We start from the raw sequence: 22,870 nt of genomic DNA on the forward strand, positions 1-22,870 counted from the left end.
CCTTAGAGTCATTCGCTTCTTCATTCGGGCTAGAAAATTTTCTTTAATTCTTAAATGCATGAAACTCATTTTTCCTTGATACTCATTTTCCTGGATGGATACGTTATATACTTCTTGTTGAGGCTTTATATCACGGAATCCGGAATGTTGCCAAAAGGCAACAGTATGCATTTAAGGGTTAAAAAAATCTCTATCCCTATGTACGAGGATCGAAATCGAACCCAGGTGACGCGTGACGAATGAAAAAAATTTAAAGTAACGTAAATAAAGAAAAAAAAAAAAAGAACCCAGGTGAGCTGCATACATAAAAATCGATTTATCAACGCCCGCCCGGGTCTGATGTGATTGGGTTTCTACTGCGAGAACACTGTGTCGAACAATGTTGAAACAGTAATAACCAAAATATCTATTGTTTTTAGGGAATGTGTTGTAAATTTCTATCCGGGGTGATTCTTACGTTTACCTCTTAGTGCGGTTACAGCACCACCTCTAGTCAGGGGAAACCACTCCGACCGTAGTACATAAATAGAGCTGTGCTGAATGTTGTCACATTGACATACGCTTACACAACCCTGCAATAGGTAGACAATTCGATTCGGCCGTCCCTGTTTCACACGATTTCGCCTCGCCCCGTCTGACAGTGAGAAGAAAACGTCAAAAAAAACTCAGTCGCCCAAAGAGTAGCAGCCCGAGGAAGTAAAAGAAGTAAATTGGTCTCCGTTTTATCTCGAAAAACTAGCCAATTACTTAGTGAATTTCGGCCGGAAACTAGTACCGAAAGGTGCCCCGTATTAGTGGCCAACGGATGTGATAGATTTTCTGTAGCCATGGACGGCTTCGGTGCCGGGAAAAGTGTTTTCCAGGCAGCGGTCCAGTTCGCTGTGTAGAGGAAAAAGTGAGCCGAGAAGAAAAAAATGTTCCAGCCTGACGTCACACAGCTCACCAGCAGCAGCAGCCCTCGTAGTCGTAGCCGTCGTCTTCGTCGTTGTTCTCGAAAGGTGTGTATACATGGCCGACCGCTGTGCGACTGGAGGAACGAGCTCTGCTTATACTTTCTGGTTCCGTTAAATGTGTGCGTGTTTTTACTCGTAAAATTAACCGAGGTGATTTTTTAACTTGAATTCCGCTGCCGGAGCGGAGTCTGTGCCCGTGCGTTGATATTTTCACAGAATGAATTTGTATGAATGTACGATAACTGGTGAGAAAGGCCAACCAACCGGTCGGGAAATTTGCATCGGTCAGTTGACAGGTTATTGCTAATTGTTTGGTGGATCCTTCAAATTACCAGTGACGAGATCGATTCGGTTGTATCCGTGGCGGTGCGTCTCAAGTGTAAATTTGTGTTTTTTTTCCCAATCAAAGTGTCGGTTGAATGTTTGAGGATAGGGTGTGATGGTCGGTCAAAATGTGCGTAGGAAGGGAATACTAAAAGATTAGGATTATCAGAAGTAACTATTAAAGAGGTGGAGCGATAGCGCAGAACATGTGTAACGCGGTTCCGTGGACGTCAATGTAGTTTATATTTTTCGATTCCCAAAACCGCAATAGGTATCTATCAAATTGAATACCACTCGTGGGACCCATTGGCACCAGGAAAATATCTTACAAGCCAGGTGAAATCCTCTATATTGAGATCCGAATGAATGACTGCAAAAATGGCTGGTAACATAAAAAATGTATTTAAAATGTGTTCACAAACAAATATATTCGAATGTTTTTGAAAATTTCAGTTTACCTAATCTCAAATTACAGTTTAAAAGTTGTATTCACAGAAAATCACGGAATTATAACTATTTTATTTGCTCTTCTTGATATTCAATGTATTATCGAAAAAATGCCACCGTCTAATTTTTTCGTCGAGTTCCCGGTTCATTCCTCTAGATTGTGTCGAATAAAGTTTACATTTTCATATCACATCTCAACTCAGTTTTCTTGGATCCAGAAGGCGCGATTTTAAAGGGAAGGAATTTCTTCGGGACGACACCGGGTTTCAGTGTTTCATGCATTTCTTGTCCATTCGGCGTTGGCGTTCCTTTTGCATTTCTTGCGGCTGTGGATTTTCTGACTAACGCTTTGAAATGCTTTTTTACTGTGCCCTATTGCGCTCAGGCTTCGAATTGGGATTCGCGGTGCTCTAGTATCCTTTTGAGATTGCAGGATCATTTTTATTGGTACCCTGCTGTACATCCCGCCACCCTGTTAATATCAACGAATTCATAAACACGGCCTCAACCGCGATAATTCAAATGCTAATTCCCACGCGATCGCAAATAGTGCGCGCCCGGAAGCCGCAACCCTCCGTCTTAACAGCCTCGGTACATACATTCAATAAGCCCACCGAAAAATAATTCTACAAAAAATTGTATATTCGAAACACGGCCACGCGAACATGCAAAAACCTTTGCGAATATGCAAACCACAACACAAATAAGTATATAAATGAAAGTATATACACGCTAGCACGCGGGACATGCCAACGCTAACGTAACCAAACATACTAACATACAAAAGCTCGTGTCCTTCGCAATAGTACAAATAGTACAATATACTAATATTATAACTAGAGGACTTTCAATGATCCGTCCGAGAAGCGATGAAAAATTGTGGTTTCTAGGCCAACTGAGGATGCATAGGCTGACACAGGGACTTCTAATGATGGATTATAGTCGGTCAAGAAGAGATCCGGCAACAGAATCTGCTTGAATTTATCAAATGCGGTCAGCCATTCCGTTTTCCAACTAATATTGGCTTCTGACTTCAGCACATCATCCAGATGGTATCGAATAGCTCGCCTATTTAAAAAAAAACTTCTTCAAAAATCATGGTTTCGAGGAAAAAATGACTTCTGATACGTTCGTCGGTGCAAGCAAGATCTTGATATCTTTTACTTTGGGTGGGTCGCAGCGGACTCTGCGCTAATCAAACAAATGGCCCAGATATTTGATCTGAGAATGCCTGAACGAACTCTTGAAGACGTTAGAAGAAAAATCGAATTTTACCAAAACTCTATTAATTGAAAGAAGCATACTAGTTGTCCCATCGACGCCAATCTGAAGACATGATTTCGACACGTTACCGAACACATTACAGTTGGTAAGCTTCATGAAAGTGTCCAGCGGTAGCGGGTATTGATGCAATTGGCATGCGTCACTCAGTTCTACAGAATAGTCGCCGCAAATTCGAATACTACCTTCGTCGATGGTTTGATATTTTGCGTATGCCACTGGACGTTTTGCTCGGAAAACTGGTTTCTGACCCGATTTCAAATCCAGCGCCACTGTTGGTTTTGTATACCGCCCCAAAGTTCTACTGAATCCTTTAGGAAAATCGACTTTGCGTCTGTCAACCCTGGTGGTGCAATCGCTCATTTGGTTGTAAAACACTCATCGGAACCGAATCAAGTGGGAAAGTTTTGATTAAATCATGTCCCAGGATGTGAAGATTCTGCGCCGCCACGAAATTTGTACCCAAGTGTGTTACGCCGTTGATGCTGATCGAGCAATCAAATTCCGAGAGTAGTTTCAGCTGATGCTACTGGCTTTCCAAGCTGTTCCCATGCTTCGACAGGTATCACGAATATGTCGTCAGCAGTATTAAAACTGCAACCGTACTGGGATACGGTTCAGCTCGATCGGGACAAAGTTCCTGCGACGCTGCACCGCCATTATGCTCGATTTACTTAAAAAATGGCGCCTAGAAGGCTTTCTTGCACTTAAATAAAATAGTAGTCTTCTTTGTGTCCCTACTTACTGCATTCTGAGCACTGGTGGTTCTTGAATCTGCCGTCCCGTGCGTAGTGCATCATCTCGCCTTTTCAACAAATGGCTTCTTTTTGCCCTCTGAGGGAGATTTGTGCGGTTTTGGAGTGATCTCACGGCTCTGCTGATGTCGCTTCGGGAACTAATGCTGCATTCTGATTATCGCGTTTCCCGTTCCTTCGATAATGGCGGTGTGGTGTCGAAGATACATTATACACTGGCACTCGGACGATAGTTGTGCAAGCCGTCCTCTCCTCGATTCGACTCACCAACCTTGTTCGAATTTTTGCATCCGCTTCCGATAAGACACAATCGGAGATTGCCGCGTTGAATTATTCTTCAAACAAACATCCAACCTCGTATTCTACATAACTTTTGTTGACCTGGTACGCATATGTTACGAAATATTCGGTCGGGCTCCTGGGAACTTGAAGAATGCGATAACTTCTACCAATGGTCGACTCAGTTGCCCCAAGCAAGCACTTAAGCTTGGTCATCGTCTCTTGAAAGCGAAATCCTTAGTCATTTTAGGCATGATAAAACTTACGTAGCGCTCGTGTTTAACCTAGAGTCTGTATACAATATAGAGTCCCGTACAGAGGAATGCGCAACACTGCGTAGAACACACCCACTGAGACGTCCAAAAATTTGTTTCAAAATCGTTCAACACGGGTCCAACGATGGACGTTCGTTGAACGGTTATTTGGACGTTGTCCAAATTGGTCCAACGAACGTCCTTCATTGGACGATTTTGAAACCAACCGTTCTTAGAGGGCAGACTATTTATTTTTTTCTGGCAACCGGAATATTTGCTGTAACTTTGAGTGACTTTGATCAAATCACAAAATAAATTCATACTGAATGAAAAATTAAGCAACTTTATCGTAGCAAACGGAACATCCCAGTGAAAACCATTTCAAACATTATTTCATCTGATTTATTGAATGCTATTTAATCAATGAATAACGTGTTTAAATTTATTCAAAGAATTTGAGTCAACGCAGGACGCAGGAATTTAAGCGGATTTTTCTCGGATGAACTTGACACTCGAATAGAACAGTAACAAAACCATGTGACAAACTGTGACAGAACAATAATAACCATTTGCAGTGAAGTCCAATGTTATATTATAATACCAAAACAAGACTTTTACAGTAACTAGTGTTGACTATGTGTTGATTTTTATTTTTTTAATGTTGTTTAACAAATCATTTTGTTCCACGCATTTAACATTTAATGTTAATTTACTGAATCATTGTTTGTTGGAAAATGAAACTAATTGTTACTTGAAATTTTAGTGTAAATTTATTGCAAGAACACTGCTTGAATAACGTACAACTGCTCTTCAATTTAAAGATAACTTGAAGTTGCTTTCTTTATCATAGTTCCTATCTGAAATTCTTTCATCTTATAAGTTGGACGATATAAAATGGTTAATGAACTTAACCTAAGTCATCCGTAAATCAAACAAATCAAATCAGATCAATATATAGTATAATGAACAGATGGAAGAAAAATTAAACCAGGTGGTACCAAATATAGTCTTGGTCTAAAATGTCTTCATTTTTTCACGTGGATCTTGTGAAGTTGGAGTATTCTGAAGATTTTTGACGATAGCCTGTTCGATAACTCAGAACGTAATCTAGTGTACCATATTGCAGAATACATTCTTAAGAGGGCTGGATGTTGTTGGTTCGAATCAAAACTTGTCGAAAGTAAACAAAGTTCATTTCATACCGTCAAACTGGCGCCCAGGTGGTGAAATCGTTTGAATTCAACGGGGTGCTGGAGCGTTGCCAGTAAGTTTTTATTCCCCAGATTAAATTTTCGGAAACTGCCCGGTTAAACTCAGCCGGAATGGCTGGCTGGTTCTAATTCGTATTCCGGTTCCAGTGACTCAACCGATTCTAGTTAGAATCGGTTATGTTACTGGTGTCGAAAAACGAATTGGAACCAGCTAGAATTCAGGCTCCTTTACAACTTTCCGGTAACCATCCGATACCCTTCAGGAACCTCTGTTTAAGGGGTACCATTTCGATGCGGCTTATACGCATAGCTGAGGACTAGGAACCGAAGCGGCGCAAAGCCGCTTAGGATCCGCCGGGCGAGGTGGTCATCGACCCGCCGTCGGATCGTCCGCGCAAAAGCTACGTCACATTCACATTGGGTGGTGGAAACAAAATAAAATTGGCAGCGCTAACAAAATGTAAACACAAATGAACACTCCGGATGAACCTATCGTCAATTGACATTTCGATGAGTTTTGATTCGAGCCAATAATATGGCCCCCTTAAGATTGTCTCGAAAAATTATACTGTTTGTGAGGCATGCTTCACACCATGTATTAGTACGATCCCACTTTACTTACAAAGTATACTATATTTAAGTATACTATATTTAAAGATTTTAGTGGGGAAGCACAATTGTATGTAACAAAAGTTGTTTATTTGGGGGTGGGCGTAGCGTTGTTGGTAAATCGATTGCCTTGTACGCAGCGCACCTGGGTTCGAGTCCCGACCCCGCACGTAGGGTTAAAAAAATTTCATAAGAGATTTTTCTAACCCGAAGAGGCGAATGACCTTAAGGTTAAAACCTCTATATTCGAAATAAAAAAATAGTGCCCTCATGCACAAAGAAATTGGTCTTGTCCAAAAAATTTTCCCACTTGGGAATTTTGCATAATTCCAGGCGTTTGGTACTCATACCAAAAGACAGTTTCGGTTCATATTCCTCGTCGGCAAACAGAACCGCTGTGCTTACTATCGAGACATCACTCGGTATAAGCCAGTGGTTTAGTGTTCACGCAAGACGTGTGATTTTTTGGAATTTAGTGTCTAACTAGTGCTAATTTTGGTACTAGTTCAGATACATAGTCTAACTGGACACCCAAATGGTGCTAGTTACTGACGAGGAGAATCCGAAACACTAAAACAAAAAAACCATACTTCATGTAAGGCATGTGCCCTCATGCACAAAGAAATTGGTCTTGTCCAAAATTTTTCCCACTTGGGAATTTTGCATAAAAAAATAGTTGTTTATTTGTTTTTTAGCGCGCTGTAGAGGATATTTCGAGACGTCACGAGTCTCGTTACTGGTAATGAAAACGTTTCATCAAACCTGAAAACACTCGAAATCACTTACCATAAATATCTTTGAAGAAGAATGTCATAATATTCACACTTAGATAATAAAGCGTTTTGCAACATTCCGTTTGTGAATTTATCAACTATACAAAAAAGAGAAAATAAGCCTGATAGTCATTCAATGGCACTGTAGAGGTTCGGTGAATCAATTAAAATATGCATTCATCATGTTCTTGTTAACTTGCTGATTTTTGTAAGCAATATAAGAAATGAGAAAAGGTAAATGTATAAACAAATAGTTTTTCACTCCTATTATTGTAAGATTTTTCCTGCCAATAACAATACTCCCCTTGCGAGCACGCATGAGGGCATAGCTAAAGAAGTATGTTTGTTTACTTTGCACGATAGGTAGCCGGTGACATGTTCGATTGGTAGATTTGGCTTCATTCTGTGCGAGCCTTTATATAAGTAAACAACGCCTTTGGTTTAACCCATTCATGCCCATGTTGTTTGTGGACAACAACGTTTTTAACCCATTCATGCCCATGTTGTTTGTGGACAACAACGTTTTTAAACAGCTATAACTTTTGATTAAGGCAAAATTTGCTCACAAAAACAAGTAAGGCTAATAAATGTGACTATTGCCTTTCATTTGAGTATTAAAAGTTTTAAGTACCAGATCTAGAACTGAATCATTCTGATTGGATTCCGATGGAGCAGTGCTGCCAGGAACAGTTTACGTTGACGACGGAAAATGAATTTTTCATATATCTTCTTTATGTTGCAATATTATTGAAAATTGATAAAACTTATCAATTTAGACTGTCTTTGGCTACATTTTTCATGCAATTGAACTATTGTAAAAATTCTAGGAGAATTGTATTGAGCATTGGAAGATAAAAATTGAGCAGCTTCTAGCACTGCGAGGAAGGCACCTATCTTTATGAAAAAAGGCTTTTCGTGTTTCTTGACCCCACCGTTTTCAAGAAAAGATAGTTTTGAAACCCTACATGCACTAGAAAAAAGTTGGGCATGAAAGGGTTAAGCAGCTATAACTTTTGATTGAGGCAAGATTTGCTCACAAAAACAAGTAAGGCTATTGGCTTTCATTTGAGTGTGAACAGTTACAAGGATCAGCTCTAGAACTGAAGTTATTGCAATTAGTCTGATTGAACTCCGATGGAGCAGTGCTGCCAGGGACAGTTTACGTTGACGACGGAAAATGAATTTTCCATATAACTTTGTTAAGTTGCAATATTAATGAAAACTGATAAAACTTATCAATTTAGATTATTTTTGGCTACGTTTTCCACGCAGTTGCCAACAGCGTGAACGAGTACAACGACCAAATGGCGGTTCTCGTGGCCAAGATACGGCATATGCGAGTGTCACGGAGGGATTCACAACGTACCGGTTCGGCGTCTAGATCGTCAAGAGAAGAGGAAATTTGTTGATATCATCGCAAGTATGGCGGACGTGCACTAAAATGCCGCGAATCCTGCAAGTGTAACCACTCAAAAAACTAATCAATTGTTCATCCGGACCGACGGGGGTCAACGATTCATTTACGAGTCGCCGCATATTTCTTCACGACCGTACGAGCAATTTTAAATTTCCGATTGACACCGGTTCCGACATTTCCATCGTACCGCCTACAAATAATGATAGATCGAAAGGACCTACTTCGTTTGATCTTCACGCTGCAAACGGAACTAGAATAAAAGTTTACGGTAAATGTTATTGTAGGGTATGAGCCAGCATAAATAAAATAATAAATCATTATTGAACCTCAATATCTACTCAACCTCCATCCTGTTCTTGTCTTGATGCAATAAAATCAAACGGAAGAATGATTTTAAGTAAGCAGGCCTTGGTTGGTGTGACAGACATTCTAGCTTCAGTTTTTGGAAGGAAATAGATGAGAGCAGACGCAAAAACTCATTCATCGCGTCCAAACAAAAGCTCCTCACGTGGCTTTTAAATGTCGCAGAATGCCACCCGACAAGCTGGAAGCAGTAAGACAGGAGTTCCGGCAGCGCTTGGGCCAGCCCGCTGCATTGTGTACGGAAGAAAAACGGTGATCGGAGATTCGTTGGAGATTACCGTGCTTTGAACCAAATAACACTACCAGATCGATACCCAGTCCCACACATCCATGACTTACTGAACAGCAAGAGCATACCATCAGATTCCGGTCGAGCTGGTCTTCGAATTCACTTGTATGCAGTTCGGTCTGTGCAATGCAGACCTTCCAACGGTTCATGCACAAAGTGTTCGCCGACCTAGATTTCGTAGTTGCCTTTGTGCATATGGGCTCATCAACGTAGCAAAAAGTCGATTTGCAGAGCCTAGCGTCGAGTTTCTGGGCTATTCGGTAAAAAAAGCTGGTTTCCCGAGCGTGTCCGAGCAGTAACAGACTTCCCGTTGCCTTCAATCGTTAAAGAACTACGACGTTTTTTAGCTCTTGCAAACTGCTACATACGCTTTATTCCTCGAGCTGTCGATGTCCAAGCTGAACTGCGACGATTAGTTCCCGATAACCGCAAGAACAATGTGAGGAAGCTAGTCTGGTCTACTCAATCCACTGAAGCGTTTGAACGGTGCAAGCAATCATTAGCACTACTACATTACCCTGATCCAAAGAAGCCGCTGTGATTGCTTATATATGCATCGAACACTGCGGCCGGAGCTGTACTTCAGCAATTCGACAACGGACATTGGACGCCGCTCGGTTTTTATTCCGAGAAATTTGCGCCAGCCCAAGCAAAATATTCAACGTTCAGAAGAGAGCTCACTGCAATGAAGATGTCTGTTCAGTATTTTTGACATATGCTTGAGGGCAGGAAGTTCGTTATTTTCACCGATCATAAGCCACTCACACACGCAGGGCCGCAGAGAGAAAATACGGGCCCGGGGGTCCAACGTACGGGCCCTACCACTATGTATTGCCTGCGCATAAAAAAGTTAATGTTTGAAATCCATTGGAGTTCACTGATACTATGTATAGTACACTGAAATTTTATATTTATATACTAGTTTTTAGCTCTAGTTGTTGCCAATGAAGGAACAAAAAGTAGAGTTTTTATACTTTGGGAGTTTTTTAATTTCGCTTCGATAGTTTTGGTGACTTTGAGAAGCGCCAAACGGCGACTAACGGCAAAAGATAAGAAACCAATAGGAAAACTAAATATTAAAAGAATGTTCAAAAGAGCTAAAAACAACAAAATCAACCAAATAAACAAATTAATGTCAATGTCAATCAAAAAATGTTAAATCGAGAAAAACCAAAATGAAACCTATAAAAAATAGATAAAAGAAAACAGGAAACAAGAAAAACATATTGCGAAGATTAAAGAAGTCGAACATTATTGCACAACTGGTGAAAATAATGAAAAATCGACAAGAAGGTAAGAAAAATTTCAAGAATCAATGAAAATGAAAAAAACTACTAAAAAGAATACAAACATTAATTTAAAAATTGCATAAAGCTGAAAAACGCGATAAATCAAGAATAATAAAATTTATTTAACAAAAAAACAAGTAATATTTAAAGCAATAGAAAAAGTAAATAAAACGTTAAGAATGCATAAAATTAGAGGAGTATGTATAAAAGACAAGAATAAAATAACTATAGAGAAATTTAAAAAAAATGGACGAACCGTAAAATTTATAAAAATTGGAATGATGAAAAGACGAAAAAGTAAAGAAAATTGGAAGTATTGATCAAAAACGGAGCAAACAGACAAAATGGAAAACAAAAAATAGTAGAAAAAGCCAACATGGTATACTGTAGAATAAAAAAATTGAAAAATTAACACGAAGAAAATGAATAAAATGGATTAAATTATTTAAAGAACTGAAAAAACACTAGAAATGAAATTTGAAACGAATTCAAACAACGAACAAAACGTAAAGTGAAGAACAAGTGCGCATAGTGTCAAAAAAGATAAATCAAATGTTTTTTAGGAAAATAAAAAAAAAATCAATGTAAACGTATAGGAAAATGGTCAACAGAAAAAGTTGTTTCAAAATAGGTTAAATGGAAACAATGAAGAAATAACAATAAGAAATTAAATCTTAAGAAAAAGGTATAAACAATAAATAAAATTATATTAAATGAACAATGGGTAAAAATAAAACTACGGAAAATGAAAAGCTAAAAACTAGAAATAAGGAAGAAAATAGAAAAAAGGTAAAAAATTAAACAATAAGACAAATTGGAATTGAATTTTGGAAATGCAAAAAAAAAAGAAAAAAGGGAAATAGAAAAAGGCTATTATAAGAATAAATGTAGTAAATAGACAAATTCTAAAAATGAGATGGAATGACAAAGGAAACAAACAAAGAGCAGGGTATTAAAATATGAAACAATAAGAAAAATAAAATAAAGAAAGCAGAATATTCTCGAAAAATTTCGAATAAAATGAAATAACAGAGAGAGAACTATAAACTAAAGTAAGTTATAATGATAGTAATAGAAAAAAAGCAAAAGTAAGGAATGTAAAAAGATGGAAAAAATAAAAGCACGAAAATAGATAAAAAAAGGCATAATCTTAAAATTGTAGAAATACAAATATAATCCACACCTTGAAAAAAAGATCAATGAAATTTCAACAAAATTAAAAAAAATCCATGTATGAATAAAAAATGGAAAAAATGAGAAACTTGGATTAAATTTCAAATAAGGGTTGTGGTTGAATTTTACGCTATGCTGCTTTCGAAAACATTCACAATCCTATAAAAACATGAAATATTCTCTTATTTTTGTTGGTATGTTAGCACACCTGTTATAATGAAAATGTTGATAAAAGGCCGTATTTGAAAGAATTGTAAAACGTATTTTTTCCTATCCCTGGCCTCTTTGCGAGGGAGAATTGGTAGTCGAAAATCGCAGAAAAAAGCTCCGTCATTTGAGTACGATCCCTTGACAAAAACGTATCGCTATCATCTCGTATCTAAAAATGATTTTTTTATGGATTTTGTAACAATGAACGGCGTACCAAATATATTAGATTTTAAATTTTAATTTTTGAATTAATTCCGAAATATTTTTGGTTTATCAAGAGTTTTTTATGACTCATTTGGCCAATTGAGCTCTCAAATAGAGGTAGGGTTACCGCCTCTAATGGTATTTTGACCAGCAGAGTTTTACTGAGCAGGGGATAGACTTCAAGAGACACATGGGTATGCGTTGAAATTAATTAGAATTTCGAATTGAAGTGATCACTCGACAGAATTTTGGAGCGCTTCCATTGCTATTTATTGTATAAATCGCTTAAAAACAAATAAATATGCATTGTTTTATTTCTTAAGTAGCTCGTAGCACTAAGAGGAAAAATATCTTATTTTCTTCACATTCAGCGTAGAGTGTATTGTTTTGGTCAGCACTCTGTGCCGTTCACATTTAGTTGTATGTTTTTGCATTTGTTAACAGTTTTGTTGATTTAGTTGGGTGTAGTACTTCGCTTCCTCAGATATTCACAAAGAATCTAAAAGCACCAGCCACTCTCGCTGTGAAGGATAATCCGAGCGAGCTTCGCTCTGCTCCTCAGTAAACAAACATGGGGTGTGAAATCACACTCCAGTTTCTTTCGAGAATCTTTGTGAGGAACATTGATCCATTTAAGCCAAGGTTCAATGGGACAAAGTAAACCCAAATGGCGCTTTTAAAATAATATTTGTCAACGCCAAGAGGGGCCCTCCTTAAAAATCAGGCCCTGCAACCCGATTATGATGTTTACGAGTACTGGGTGCTGGACGATTCCTGGTAGAGAAAAGGGCAACTCAAAATTGCAAAATAATCTAGTGGATTCTTCCGGGCGAATTCGAATTTACCTGAACGAAGACACGGAAATCGCCCCCAAAAACCGGTGTGGCAACCCTAAGCAGGATTTCAATAATAACTTTCGATACTAATCCAGCGCTTTCTAAAATTGGAAATTCGATAGATCAAAAAAATCGATTTCATATTGGCAAAATTTGAAGACAACCTCATGACTTCTAATCAAACCATTTAAATTTAAACCCTTACAAGTCTGATCATATTTTTGTTTCGATTATGGAGATTTTAACCTTAAGGTCATTCGCTTCTTCATTCTGGTTAGGAATTTTCCTATAAAAAATCTCTATTCCTGTGTGCGGGGTTGGGATTCGAACCCAGGTGAGCTGCGTACATGACATTCAATGTACAAATTTCGCTATGCCCGCTCGAGTCTGATCTTGTTTCGATGCGAGAATTAGGTTGGTTAGTTGATACCAAATGTGCAGTAGTTTAGAATTTTCGCTATTCTAGTTACCTCATACACAAGATATTGAATTTTTAATTGCATTCTCAAATAATTTTTTGTCGAAAAAGTATTTGTCAAATTTTAGTTTCTGGTAAAAATCCGGGCCCCCTTCAGAACTCCGGGCTCGGGGGGAAATACCCCGCCCCCCCCCCCCTCTCGGCGGCCCTGCACACACGCCCTTACATCGAACGCAAACTGTAGATTACCACATAAGGAACGACTCCTTCAAGATTTTTCGTAATTTACCAACGACATACGACACATAAGCGAACAGCAAAATATCGTAGCGGACGCATTGTCGAGAGCAGAGGCAGTAAGCAGTGTGCCCAAATTTTTGTGAAATCAGATCCGTAGATTTTGAGTTTACCCGCCAAAGTCCAATTTTTTAACGTAAATTTGGATTCTTTTTCAATCCCGATTGATGTAGCGTTTTATCTTGGAATTAGTTTTTAACTTTCGCGTGTTATTAAAAAGCTGAATTGGAGCCCTGGGGCGTTTTTTCAGCAACTTCACTTAACCCTCCGTCACTCGCGCGAATGGCTCCCCGAATGAGCAAGGAAGAAAATTTCGCTTTGGAAATAGTTGATATTTTCTCTTTGGAAAATCCGCGTAAATGAAAACCGCGTAAATTTCAAAATCCGCGTAAATTTAAGAATCCGCGTTAATGGGAACCTCGTTAATGGATACCGCGTAAATTCAAAAATCCGCGTAAATGAAAACTGCGTAAATGAAAACCGCGTAAATTTCAAAATACGCGTAAAAACCGCGTAAAAAATACCGCGCAAAAAAACCGTGTTGAAAAACCTGAGTGTATTAATCAGTTTTTCTGTTTACATTTGAATTATCTGAAACAACATAAGTATGGTTAAAATATTCTCTTTATAAGGTCAGTTACATTTCTATGTATTATCGCGAATAATTGAAAAAGTTACTTCCTGATTTGATTTGCATATTATACTTTACATATAAAAGAACTAACACCGACTCTGTTTTATAGGTTAAAGTGCCTAGTTTCACCCTATTAGGCCTAGTTTCACCCTATTAGGGAATGCGAAACGAACAGGTGTGCTGCAGAATCTCAATAGCTGGTATATGCGAGAAACCGAAAATATGGAGGTTCAATTTCTGAGAAATAATGGACTTTAGAAAGAACTCACATCAGCATATTTGCGATCTTTAGAAAACAATAGATCAGCGACATGAATGGCAGATCCCGGCTGACCAAGATATCACGAATATGGACACTGAGTGATCTAGCTCGGACATTTAAGGAATCTTATGACCAAACAACATGCTCGATGTCTTGGTAACTCTTGCCATACACGCATATTGCACTATCAGTGATTCTAATATGAAAGAGATGTGCATAGTGTGTATAGCCAGCGAACGTAGATGATGTGGACTCCTGCGAAAATTCTCTTTCATGGACGTGTATTCTATGCAGAACGTGTAATCTGAATTTGAGAGAAACACACGTAAAGGTATTAATACTTTCCGCACGTGGCTGAAGGGATATCCCAGAATTCGATTTCGGGCAATACACAAACAACGCTACTGTATTGGTTCCACGTTGATATAATATTTTTAAGTTTCATAGGTAAACACTCCGCCAAGATCAAATTAATGCGCAAATAAAATTAATTCCTTGCTGACATTTAGTCTAACGATATCGGATCCGGTTGTATCTTTTTCAAATCCATTATGAATCGAACTACCCTTCAGGTACTGAAATGCGAAACTTCAGCGATCATTCTATCCTTTATTAGAAGTTGAAGTTGAGCAGGACCATGCTTCATTGAAAACCAGCTCAATTTCCTTCTTGGGAAACTCGATACGCGAATTTCCAGCCAGAGTTCAAAAATGTTCAAAGATACCTTACATTGTTTTTCGCAAATCTGTAGCTCTGTAACAGAAGCCACGGGTAATGAAAACAATTTATACAAATAGTTATTTAAAATTGTACGAACTTATACGAATAGTTACTTAGAACTAACGGTGAAGTTTATTCGAGATAACAATTGCTACAGAATCGTATGGTCCTTTATTGGCCACGAATACACAAACCAGTTGCTCTTTATTGCGTATGCTAGTTGGTTATATATGAATAACAATCAATGTTACATATCTCCTGTCGCGTGGACCAATGCCTTTCTGCTGAAATCAGTTGTATGAATTCAACTATCGACTCTTTGTCGGATCAGCAGGTACTTCAAAAATTGAGTTTGATTCTGTCAAGATCATTATTTTCGCATGACGCTAGTGCATCTGGGAATTCATCGTTGCTTTTGAGTAAATTATGTAATTCCTCGGAGGCATGTCACGCACAATTTTCTGCATATAAACGGAGTACTGTCATACCTTTCTAAAGTTCATCTCGTCGAACTACTTCGTGTGCTCGAAAAAAAACTTGTTTGAAGAAATCCAATCATCGTTTCGTTGGCATGACGATTCTTGCCTAAGGCTATATTCCAATTTTGAGCGAAAAAGGCTCACCTATTTCTCGAGTGCGGGATCTGCACCAACGACATCCAGGTTCACAACTGAACAGAACTTTAGTTGTTTTCTTTTCCTGCAAACTAGCTACATACCCGGTTATTTGTAGCCTGCTGTACTTTATAAGCCTTGCATGTTTGCATACCAGTTGATAATCAATTTCCGTCAACGACCGCACCTCATATCTGAAAAAAGCAACAGGGAGTATCAGAGATATGTATGAAAAGAATTTTGTGTGTGTCCATAGGCTGCGGGACTTTAGTTGAATACGTAAATTGCCGTACGTTGCCTGTCTAAGTTACCCAGAAACCAAGAAGCATGCGGGATCTTTTAATGATAGTTGTGTTCCTTTCATACAGCTGTTCTTGGCATCGCACTTTCAATCACTCTTCAACAACAAATCAGGAAGTGCATTGCTCAGCTTCAGTACAGCAAGCGTCATAAACGAGTCGGATGTTTAATAGCCAAAGATATAGCCTGTTTTTAACCTAAACTATTCAATTTGTCGGGAAGTCAAGTTCAAACATTATCTGGGACCATAGCTGATTTTATTGCACTGAATCATGGACTACCTTGAATTCCACAAACAGATGATAAGTTCACAAGTTGTATTCCCAAAATATAGGGTTAGTCTTCTAAAGAGCAATTATTAAAATCGAGAGCCCTTACCTAGTTGTAGGGGTTCGTATTGGTGTAAAAATTCAATATTGAATTTCCGGATATAAATGTAGATAGATAACTCAATACAGATATCCTAACAACTTCTTCGAACATGTTCAAAGTTTTTAGAGTTGGTTTCAGTAACTGCACAAATTTGAACAAGATTTTCTGGTTCCACAAAATATCCCCATGTTTGTTTCAGCTTCAGTCTTCTGTCCTATAATACTAATCCGATTTTCTCGATGCGAATAATCTGTTGAGTTTATCGGTGATCTGTCACACTAACACAAGAAACAAAATTAAGTTCAGTTACTGGCTCCGATAACATTTTATGAATTTATTTATCATCGAAGAAATTATTCACGTTTTCAACCCAGAGTTAATATTGGCTCAAAGGTACCAATAGTATTCCCCATTTCGTCGCTGTTGTGCTATCTTATGACAAGCGCCATTTAGCGCATTTCGAGAAAAACGATTTTTGAAGTTTGAGATTGAATATCTTGAAACTTATAAATGGTATAAACAATCCAAAGAAGACAATTGATGCTTCTATCTATTCTGCATTAATCTCTCAAATATTACGAAGATCGGTTGACTATGTTGCGAGTTTTTACTATGAATGTAAACAAAAGTCGCACTCACACGTGTCATAGGCGTGTATTGATGACAAACTTTGTATGACGTGTCGTAATCGTTTTATGGAAAATATTCCATAGAAAAAAATTATAAATTTTTAACTTTTATTCATATCTTTGCGTTCATATGGTCTATAAACAATCGGTGAAACGCATTTTGAAGGAAATGAGTCAGGGGATCTGGAAAAAAATATTATTTTTGATTACAGTGTTGCCAAATATTTCCAGCCAAAGCTTCATTTCCAGTTTAAAACTAAAACTGTGTTTTTCTCACAACTCGTGTAATTTTCTTTTGAAAATGTTTATGCCATTGTGTTCCTCAGACATTTTCACACATAAAAACGTCTAAAACTTCAATATAAATTGAGCAAATCCCTAGATACAGTGATTTGAAGCAAAAAACTCACAATTTCTCATCATGTTTCTCGCTATATCTAAGTAACCAAGTAGAATTTCAAAATTCTGAAAACGCCACCTTGTAGAGATTTTTCAAACAAGTAATGTGGCATATCTAACTCAATGGCGTTTGTCATAAGATAGCACAACAGCGACGATTTGCCTTCGTGAGAGAAAGCCCTCATCGTCCATTATAGGAATTCGCGTTGCTCTGTACTTCAAATGTACGAACTATACGAACTTTAATTTAAATGTTCTAGATTGAATACCAGTCAAATTTTGCAAAAATATAATTCTGGATTCTTGTGTATTCCTACTCAAATTCATCAACCGATTACGATTCGGTTGGCTTCAGAATTCAAAACATACATGATTGTCTATTTGATGTCATGAAATAGAATACGTATTCTTTTTACTAAACTTCCGTAGAATTCTGAAGAAATTTTGAAAATTCCGTAGATCTCACGAGTTAATCCGTAGGTCCGTAGAAAGGACAGAAATACGTAGATCTACGGGAAAATCCGTAGGGTTAGCCACCCTGGCAGTAAGCATTCATTCGCCGATAGATTTCGGCAAACCCCACTGGCCGGCAAGTTAATGTACAGCGATATTTCACGTAGTAGGATTAGGTCGTACATTCTTTTTCAATTATCGAAATTTTATTTTGAAGCACATGCACGGATTAGTACATCCCCAGGGTATTAACAAATATGTGCGAAAATGTATTCAACGTCAACAATTCAAAGTACTCCCGACATACTAAGGCACCATTGCAAAAGTTCCCCGTTCCTGGTGCGCGTTTTCATCACATCTAGGTATGTGAATTTAGTATGACCTCTGTCACCGTCTGGTGGACATCGTTACCTTTTAACAATAATCGATTCACTCGTTGACCCGAAGTGGTGCCTCTACCGGATATGGCGTTGGAAAGTGTTATAACAGCCCTTGGTGTAAAGTGAATTACCCATTTGGGCTTACCTGAAACGATTACTTCTGATCAAGGCAGGCCATTTGAGTCAGATCTGTTCCATGAGCTGCCGAAAGCTTTTGAATCCAAACACATTCGAATGATCGCGTAACACCCCCAGACCAACGGTTTGATGGAACGTTTCCACCGAACTTTAAAAGCAGGTATCATTCTAAACACTAGAACGACCGTTTCCCGTCGATAATGCTGGGACTCCGGACAGCTTTCCGCGAAGATTTTCAATTCTCGATCGCCGAGTTAGTGTACGAGCATGCAATACGTCTACCTGGGCCACACCTCATGCAAATAACCTTGAGCGCTCTGATATTGCTACTACTAGATACGATGAGTAATCTAAAGTCAACTTAATCTCACCATCTGGCAAAGTGCACTCACATTTTTATTAGACACTATGCTGTAAAAGGATCGTCAGTGCGCAACCGAGCTGCGGGGAAGGATTTATCTTGATTAACACAGATTTTTTTTCATATTTTTCAGCCCCAACAATCCTAAGGAAAAAAGATTTGGAATCCTACGCGCGCTAGAAAAAATTTGGGCATGAAAGGATCAATTTTGAATTTATCATTTCCGAAGAACGTAAAAGCACCGAGTGACTTGCAAGATGCAAAAAATCTCAATAAATACTATAAGATTAACCATGGATACAACAAAATAATGCATAAAAATTAGTGTCCTCTGTACATAATGTACCGAAACTTGCAGCTGGCAATGTAGCCGCGCAAATATTGGTGCAGCAGCGTTCCCTTTGTAGAGACCCATCCACGATTGAATTGAACCCAAAGAAGAACTGGCAAAGTAATAATAACACGGCAGGCCCCTGCATTTACTATCATTGCACTTGATTTGCATAGGCCAGCACGTCCCAGTGCAGGAGCCTTTCAGCGATCAGGTACAGGAATTGTACCACTTCTTGGAAGATTCCTGTTCGGACAAAAAAAAAAACAAAAAACATTACAACGTTGAGCTGGCGATGATCACCCACACCAATAAAGTAGCAACAGCTCTGGGGAAGAAAATATGAAAAATCATCCGAAGCTGCTGCCTGCTGGGCACGAAAGTCAGTCGACCTATTTTGAAATTAAAATAGGTAGCATTTATCTTACGTTTCACTGTAATATTAAAATTGAATGAATCTACCACAGCTATAATGCTAAAACCGGAGTTGATCATCCAGTTGAACAGGTCTTTCCAACTAGAACTAGGGCTCCCAATAACGTGCTAATCAATGTGCCATTTAAACTGCACTTAGCAGCTGCGGCGTTCAGTTTTTCAGGCAACGAGCTAGTGTGTTTACTGTAATCATTAAATCATTTCCTTCGAAAAGCAAAACAATTCACCGATCTCCTCACCAATCTTAAGTTTCAATTAACTTTGCATAAGCGGCGTCCAATTTTGTCAAAGCAATCGCAAATTCACCGCAATACGCCCAACCCTCGCCTAGCAGTGTTCAGCCAGTTTCTGCTTCGTCTTATTTCCTCCAGTACCGGAAAAAACAGGACGCTGGAGGAAAGCGCAAAACAATCTCATTCAACTTTTCTGCTGATAAGTGTCTGCACTGGAAAAAAAACTTACACATTGACTTCACGTATGAGAGGCTTCGTACGTTTCGTCATATGTAAACAATGCCATTTTTTAGAATTTATAAACGCACATACAGTTGATATTTTATTTCACACAGCTAGTTTAATCGTACGGACTAGTATCAGTGTAACGTTGACTCACAGAGATAGTTGTTGAAGTGAACCATGGCTTGTCACACCGAACAGCCATCACGGATGATAGTGCGTTGATTGTGGCCTGCGGCCAACCGGCTAGAAATGTTTGCGCTCGCTGCGGTGAGGCTGCACATGCAAAATATGCCTCTCTACAACGGTGCGGTTTTCTCCCATTAGTTTGCTGCATTCAGGTCGCAACAAAATCCATGCTCCTTCGCTGCGCTACCACTAATCTCGACCAAGTTGCTCTGCAGCTGACAGCATGGATCGGGTCGAAAACTCTCATCCGTTAGATTAGCATTCGCCTGCAAACAACACCCTAGAGGTTTATTATATTATACATCTACTCAGTTCGCAGATATATTTGTTTCAACAAAACTAATTTCTGCCTTTTCGTTCCTCTTTTCAGAATGTGCAGCGAACGAATGTGTTTGATATGAAGAAAGTGACTAACAAGTGAATCTAAAAAGTTTACCGAACGAGCTTAAAGTCGTGAAAAAACAAACAATTTTCGAACCCCAGTGAATTGTGTTTGTGGCAATCAAAAAATTAGCAACATCCAGCATGTACACGATGGATGACAAAAACTCTTCCGGCAGCGGTGGCGGAACGAGTGGCAGTGGCTGCGGCGGAGAGACCAAGGTCATCTACCATATCGACGACGAAACGACACCGTACCTGGTTAAGATCCTACTTCCATCGAGCCAGGTCACACTGAAGGATTTCAAGCTGGTGCTGAACAAACAGAACATCAACTACAAGTACTTCTTCAAATCGATGGATGCTGACTTTGGGGTAGTGAAGGAGGAAATAGCGGACGATTCCACCATATTGCCATGCTTCAATGGGAAGGTTGTGTCCTGGTTGGTGACGGCCGACGGTTCTAACCAGTCGGACTGTTCGGAAATGCAACCGACTGAAATGATCGACGGTAGACCGACACTCGCTCAGTTGCGAACCATGAACAAACCGATGAACAACATGATGAACATCCCGATGAACCCGCTAACGTACCAATCGGCCTCGGTGGTGTCCAGCGATCTGGACTCGACCAGTCTGTTCGAAACGGAGAGTGAAATCACACTAGATAGGGATATGACTGAATGTAGTAGCGTGCAACGGCTACAGGTACGGAAAAAGCCTCAGCGGCGCAAAAAGCGAGCGCCATCGATGTCTCGAACCTCCTCCTACAGTTCCGTCACCGATTCCACAATGTCCCTCAACATCATCACAGTCCAGATCAATATGGATACGGTGAACTTCCTCGGTATATCGATAGTCGGACAGTCGAATCGAGGTGGCGATGGTGGAATCTACGTAGGAAGCATAATGAAGGGCGGAGCCGTCGCACTCGATGGTCGAATCGAACCCGGTGATATGATACTACAGGTGAACGATGTTAACTTTGAGAATATGACCAACGACGAGGCGGTTCGTGTGCTGCGCGAAGTGGTTCAGAAGCCTGGACCGATCAAACTAGTTGTTGCCAAATGTTGGGATCCGAATCCCAAAGGATACTTCACGATTCCTCGCACCGAACCGGTTCGTCCGATCGATCCAGGTGCATGGGTTGCCCACACGGCCGCCCTTCGCTCGCAGGACACTATCAACACCGATCTTCCCGAGTCCGTGCTTGAACGGCTACATGTCGATATGGACATGAAAGAAATTGTACGTGCAATGACCAAACCCGACAGTGGTCTTGAGATTCGAGACCGGATGTGGCTGAAAATCACAATTCCTAACGCATTCATCGGCGCCGATGTCGTCAACTGGATCCTGGACAATGTGGACGGAATCGGCGATCGGCGGGACGCACGCAAGTACGTCTCGCTGATGCTGAGGCGGGGCTACATCAAGCACACCGTCAACAAGCTGACCTTCTCCGAGCAGTGCTACTACGTCATCGGCAACGGTATACGGCAGGACATCTCCAACATGTCGCTGGACGATACGGAGAGTATGCTCAGCGATATCGCACCACTGCCAAATCCACCGATCTACATGACCTACTCGGGCAACTACAACCCGTCGCACGGCTACCAGCCGATCCAGTACGGGTGCACCGGCGAACGGCACCCGTCGTCCGGCTCGAGCAGTTCCGACATCCTCACCAGCAAGGATACGTCCGCGTCGCAGAGCGACATCGCGGCCGTCATTCAGCAGACCAATCAGATGACGATCGCGAACGCATCGAACAAGTCGTCCGGATCCTCGAACCGCGGTAATGAGCAAGACATGTCAGGTACATTGTTTGGAATTCATTCGCTTCCGTGAGATCCTGTCTAGCTTTTCGGGGTTTTCGGTTTCTGTGGGGGGTAGCGCGAACAGTGTGGTTGGTTTTCTGAACATTCGGGTAAGTGTGGTATTTGAAGCACTTGCCATACTGTAGTTGAAAGACCTTGCAATATTAGGTCAGTTAGAAGGTTGTACGTCATTTCCCGGAATACCATTCCCCGGAATACCAATGTACCATATCCCGGAATATCGTTTCCCGGAATGTACCATTTCCCGGAAAACTGTTACCCGAAATGTATCATTTGCCGGAAAAACCATTTCGCGGAATACCACTTCCCGGTAAATAAAAAAAACTCGTACCTCACCGACCAAACTTATTTTTAGAAGACCTGGTATGCAGCTAATTGTGTTCTAGGAGATTTTACCTACTTTAGAACATGAAAAGTTGTTTGAAAATATTTTTAATTTTTTTTTATCTTGGGTGGTTTTTGTGGTAAAATAAATCTTTTCGATTCCGCGATGTTAAGAAAATTAATTTAAATTGATCATTATATAAACAGCTTAAAAACGACTTTTGGTTTTGAACCAAAAAGAAACTTGGGAGGATTTAAAAAAAT

At 39.6% G+C, this 22,870-nt stretch overlaps 1 protein-coding gene across 7 annotated transcripts in view; it reads left to right on the top strand.

Moving 5' to 3' along the window:
- The first annotated feature begins 678 nt into the window (after positions 1–678).
- Positions 679–22,870, top strand: part of LOC131684829 (segment polarity protein dishevelled) — a 39,539-nt gene continuing 17,347 nt past the window's right edge. For 3 of the 7 annotated variants that reach the window (XM_058968024.1, XM_058968028.1, XM_058968027.1), the window contains exons 1-2: positions 679–998; positions 20,425–22,260. In XM_058968024.1, coding sequence (XP_058824007.1) covers positions 20,580–22,260 — 1,681 coding nt within the window. In that variant the 5' untranslated portion in view covers positions 679–998; positions 20,425–20,579. Of the gene's footprint in view, positions 999–20,143; positions 20,341–20,424; positions 22,261–22,870 lie in introns of those variants that run through there. The other 4 variants (XM_058968026.1, XM_058968030.1, XM_058968029.1 and 1 more) reach the window with 2 other exon arrangements.

This window comes from Topomyia yanbarensis, chromosome 2, assembly GCF_030247195.1.
Source record: "Topomyia yanbarensis strain Yona2022 chromosome 2, ASM3024719v1, whole genome shotgun sequence".
Lineage (NCBI taxonomy): Eukaryota > Metazoa > Arthropoda > Insecta > Diptera > Culicidae > Topomyia > Topomyia yanbarensis.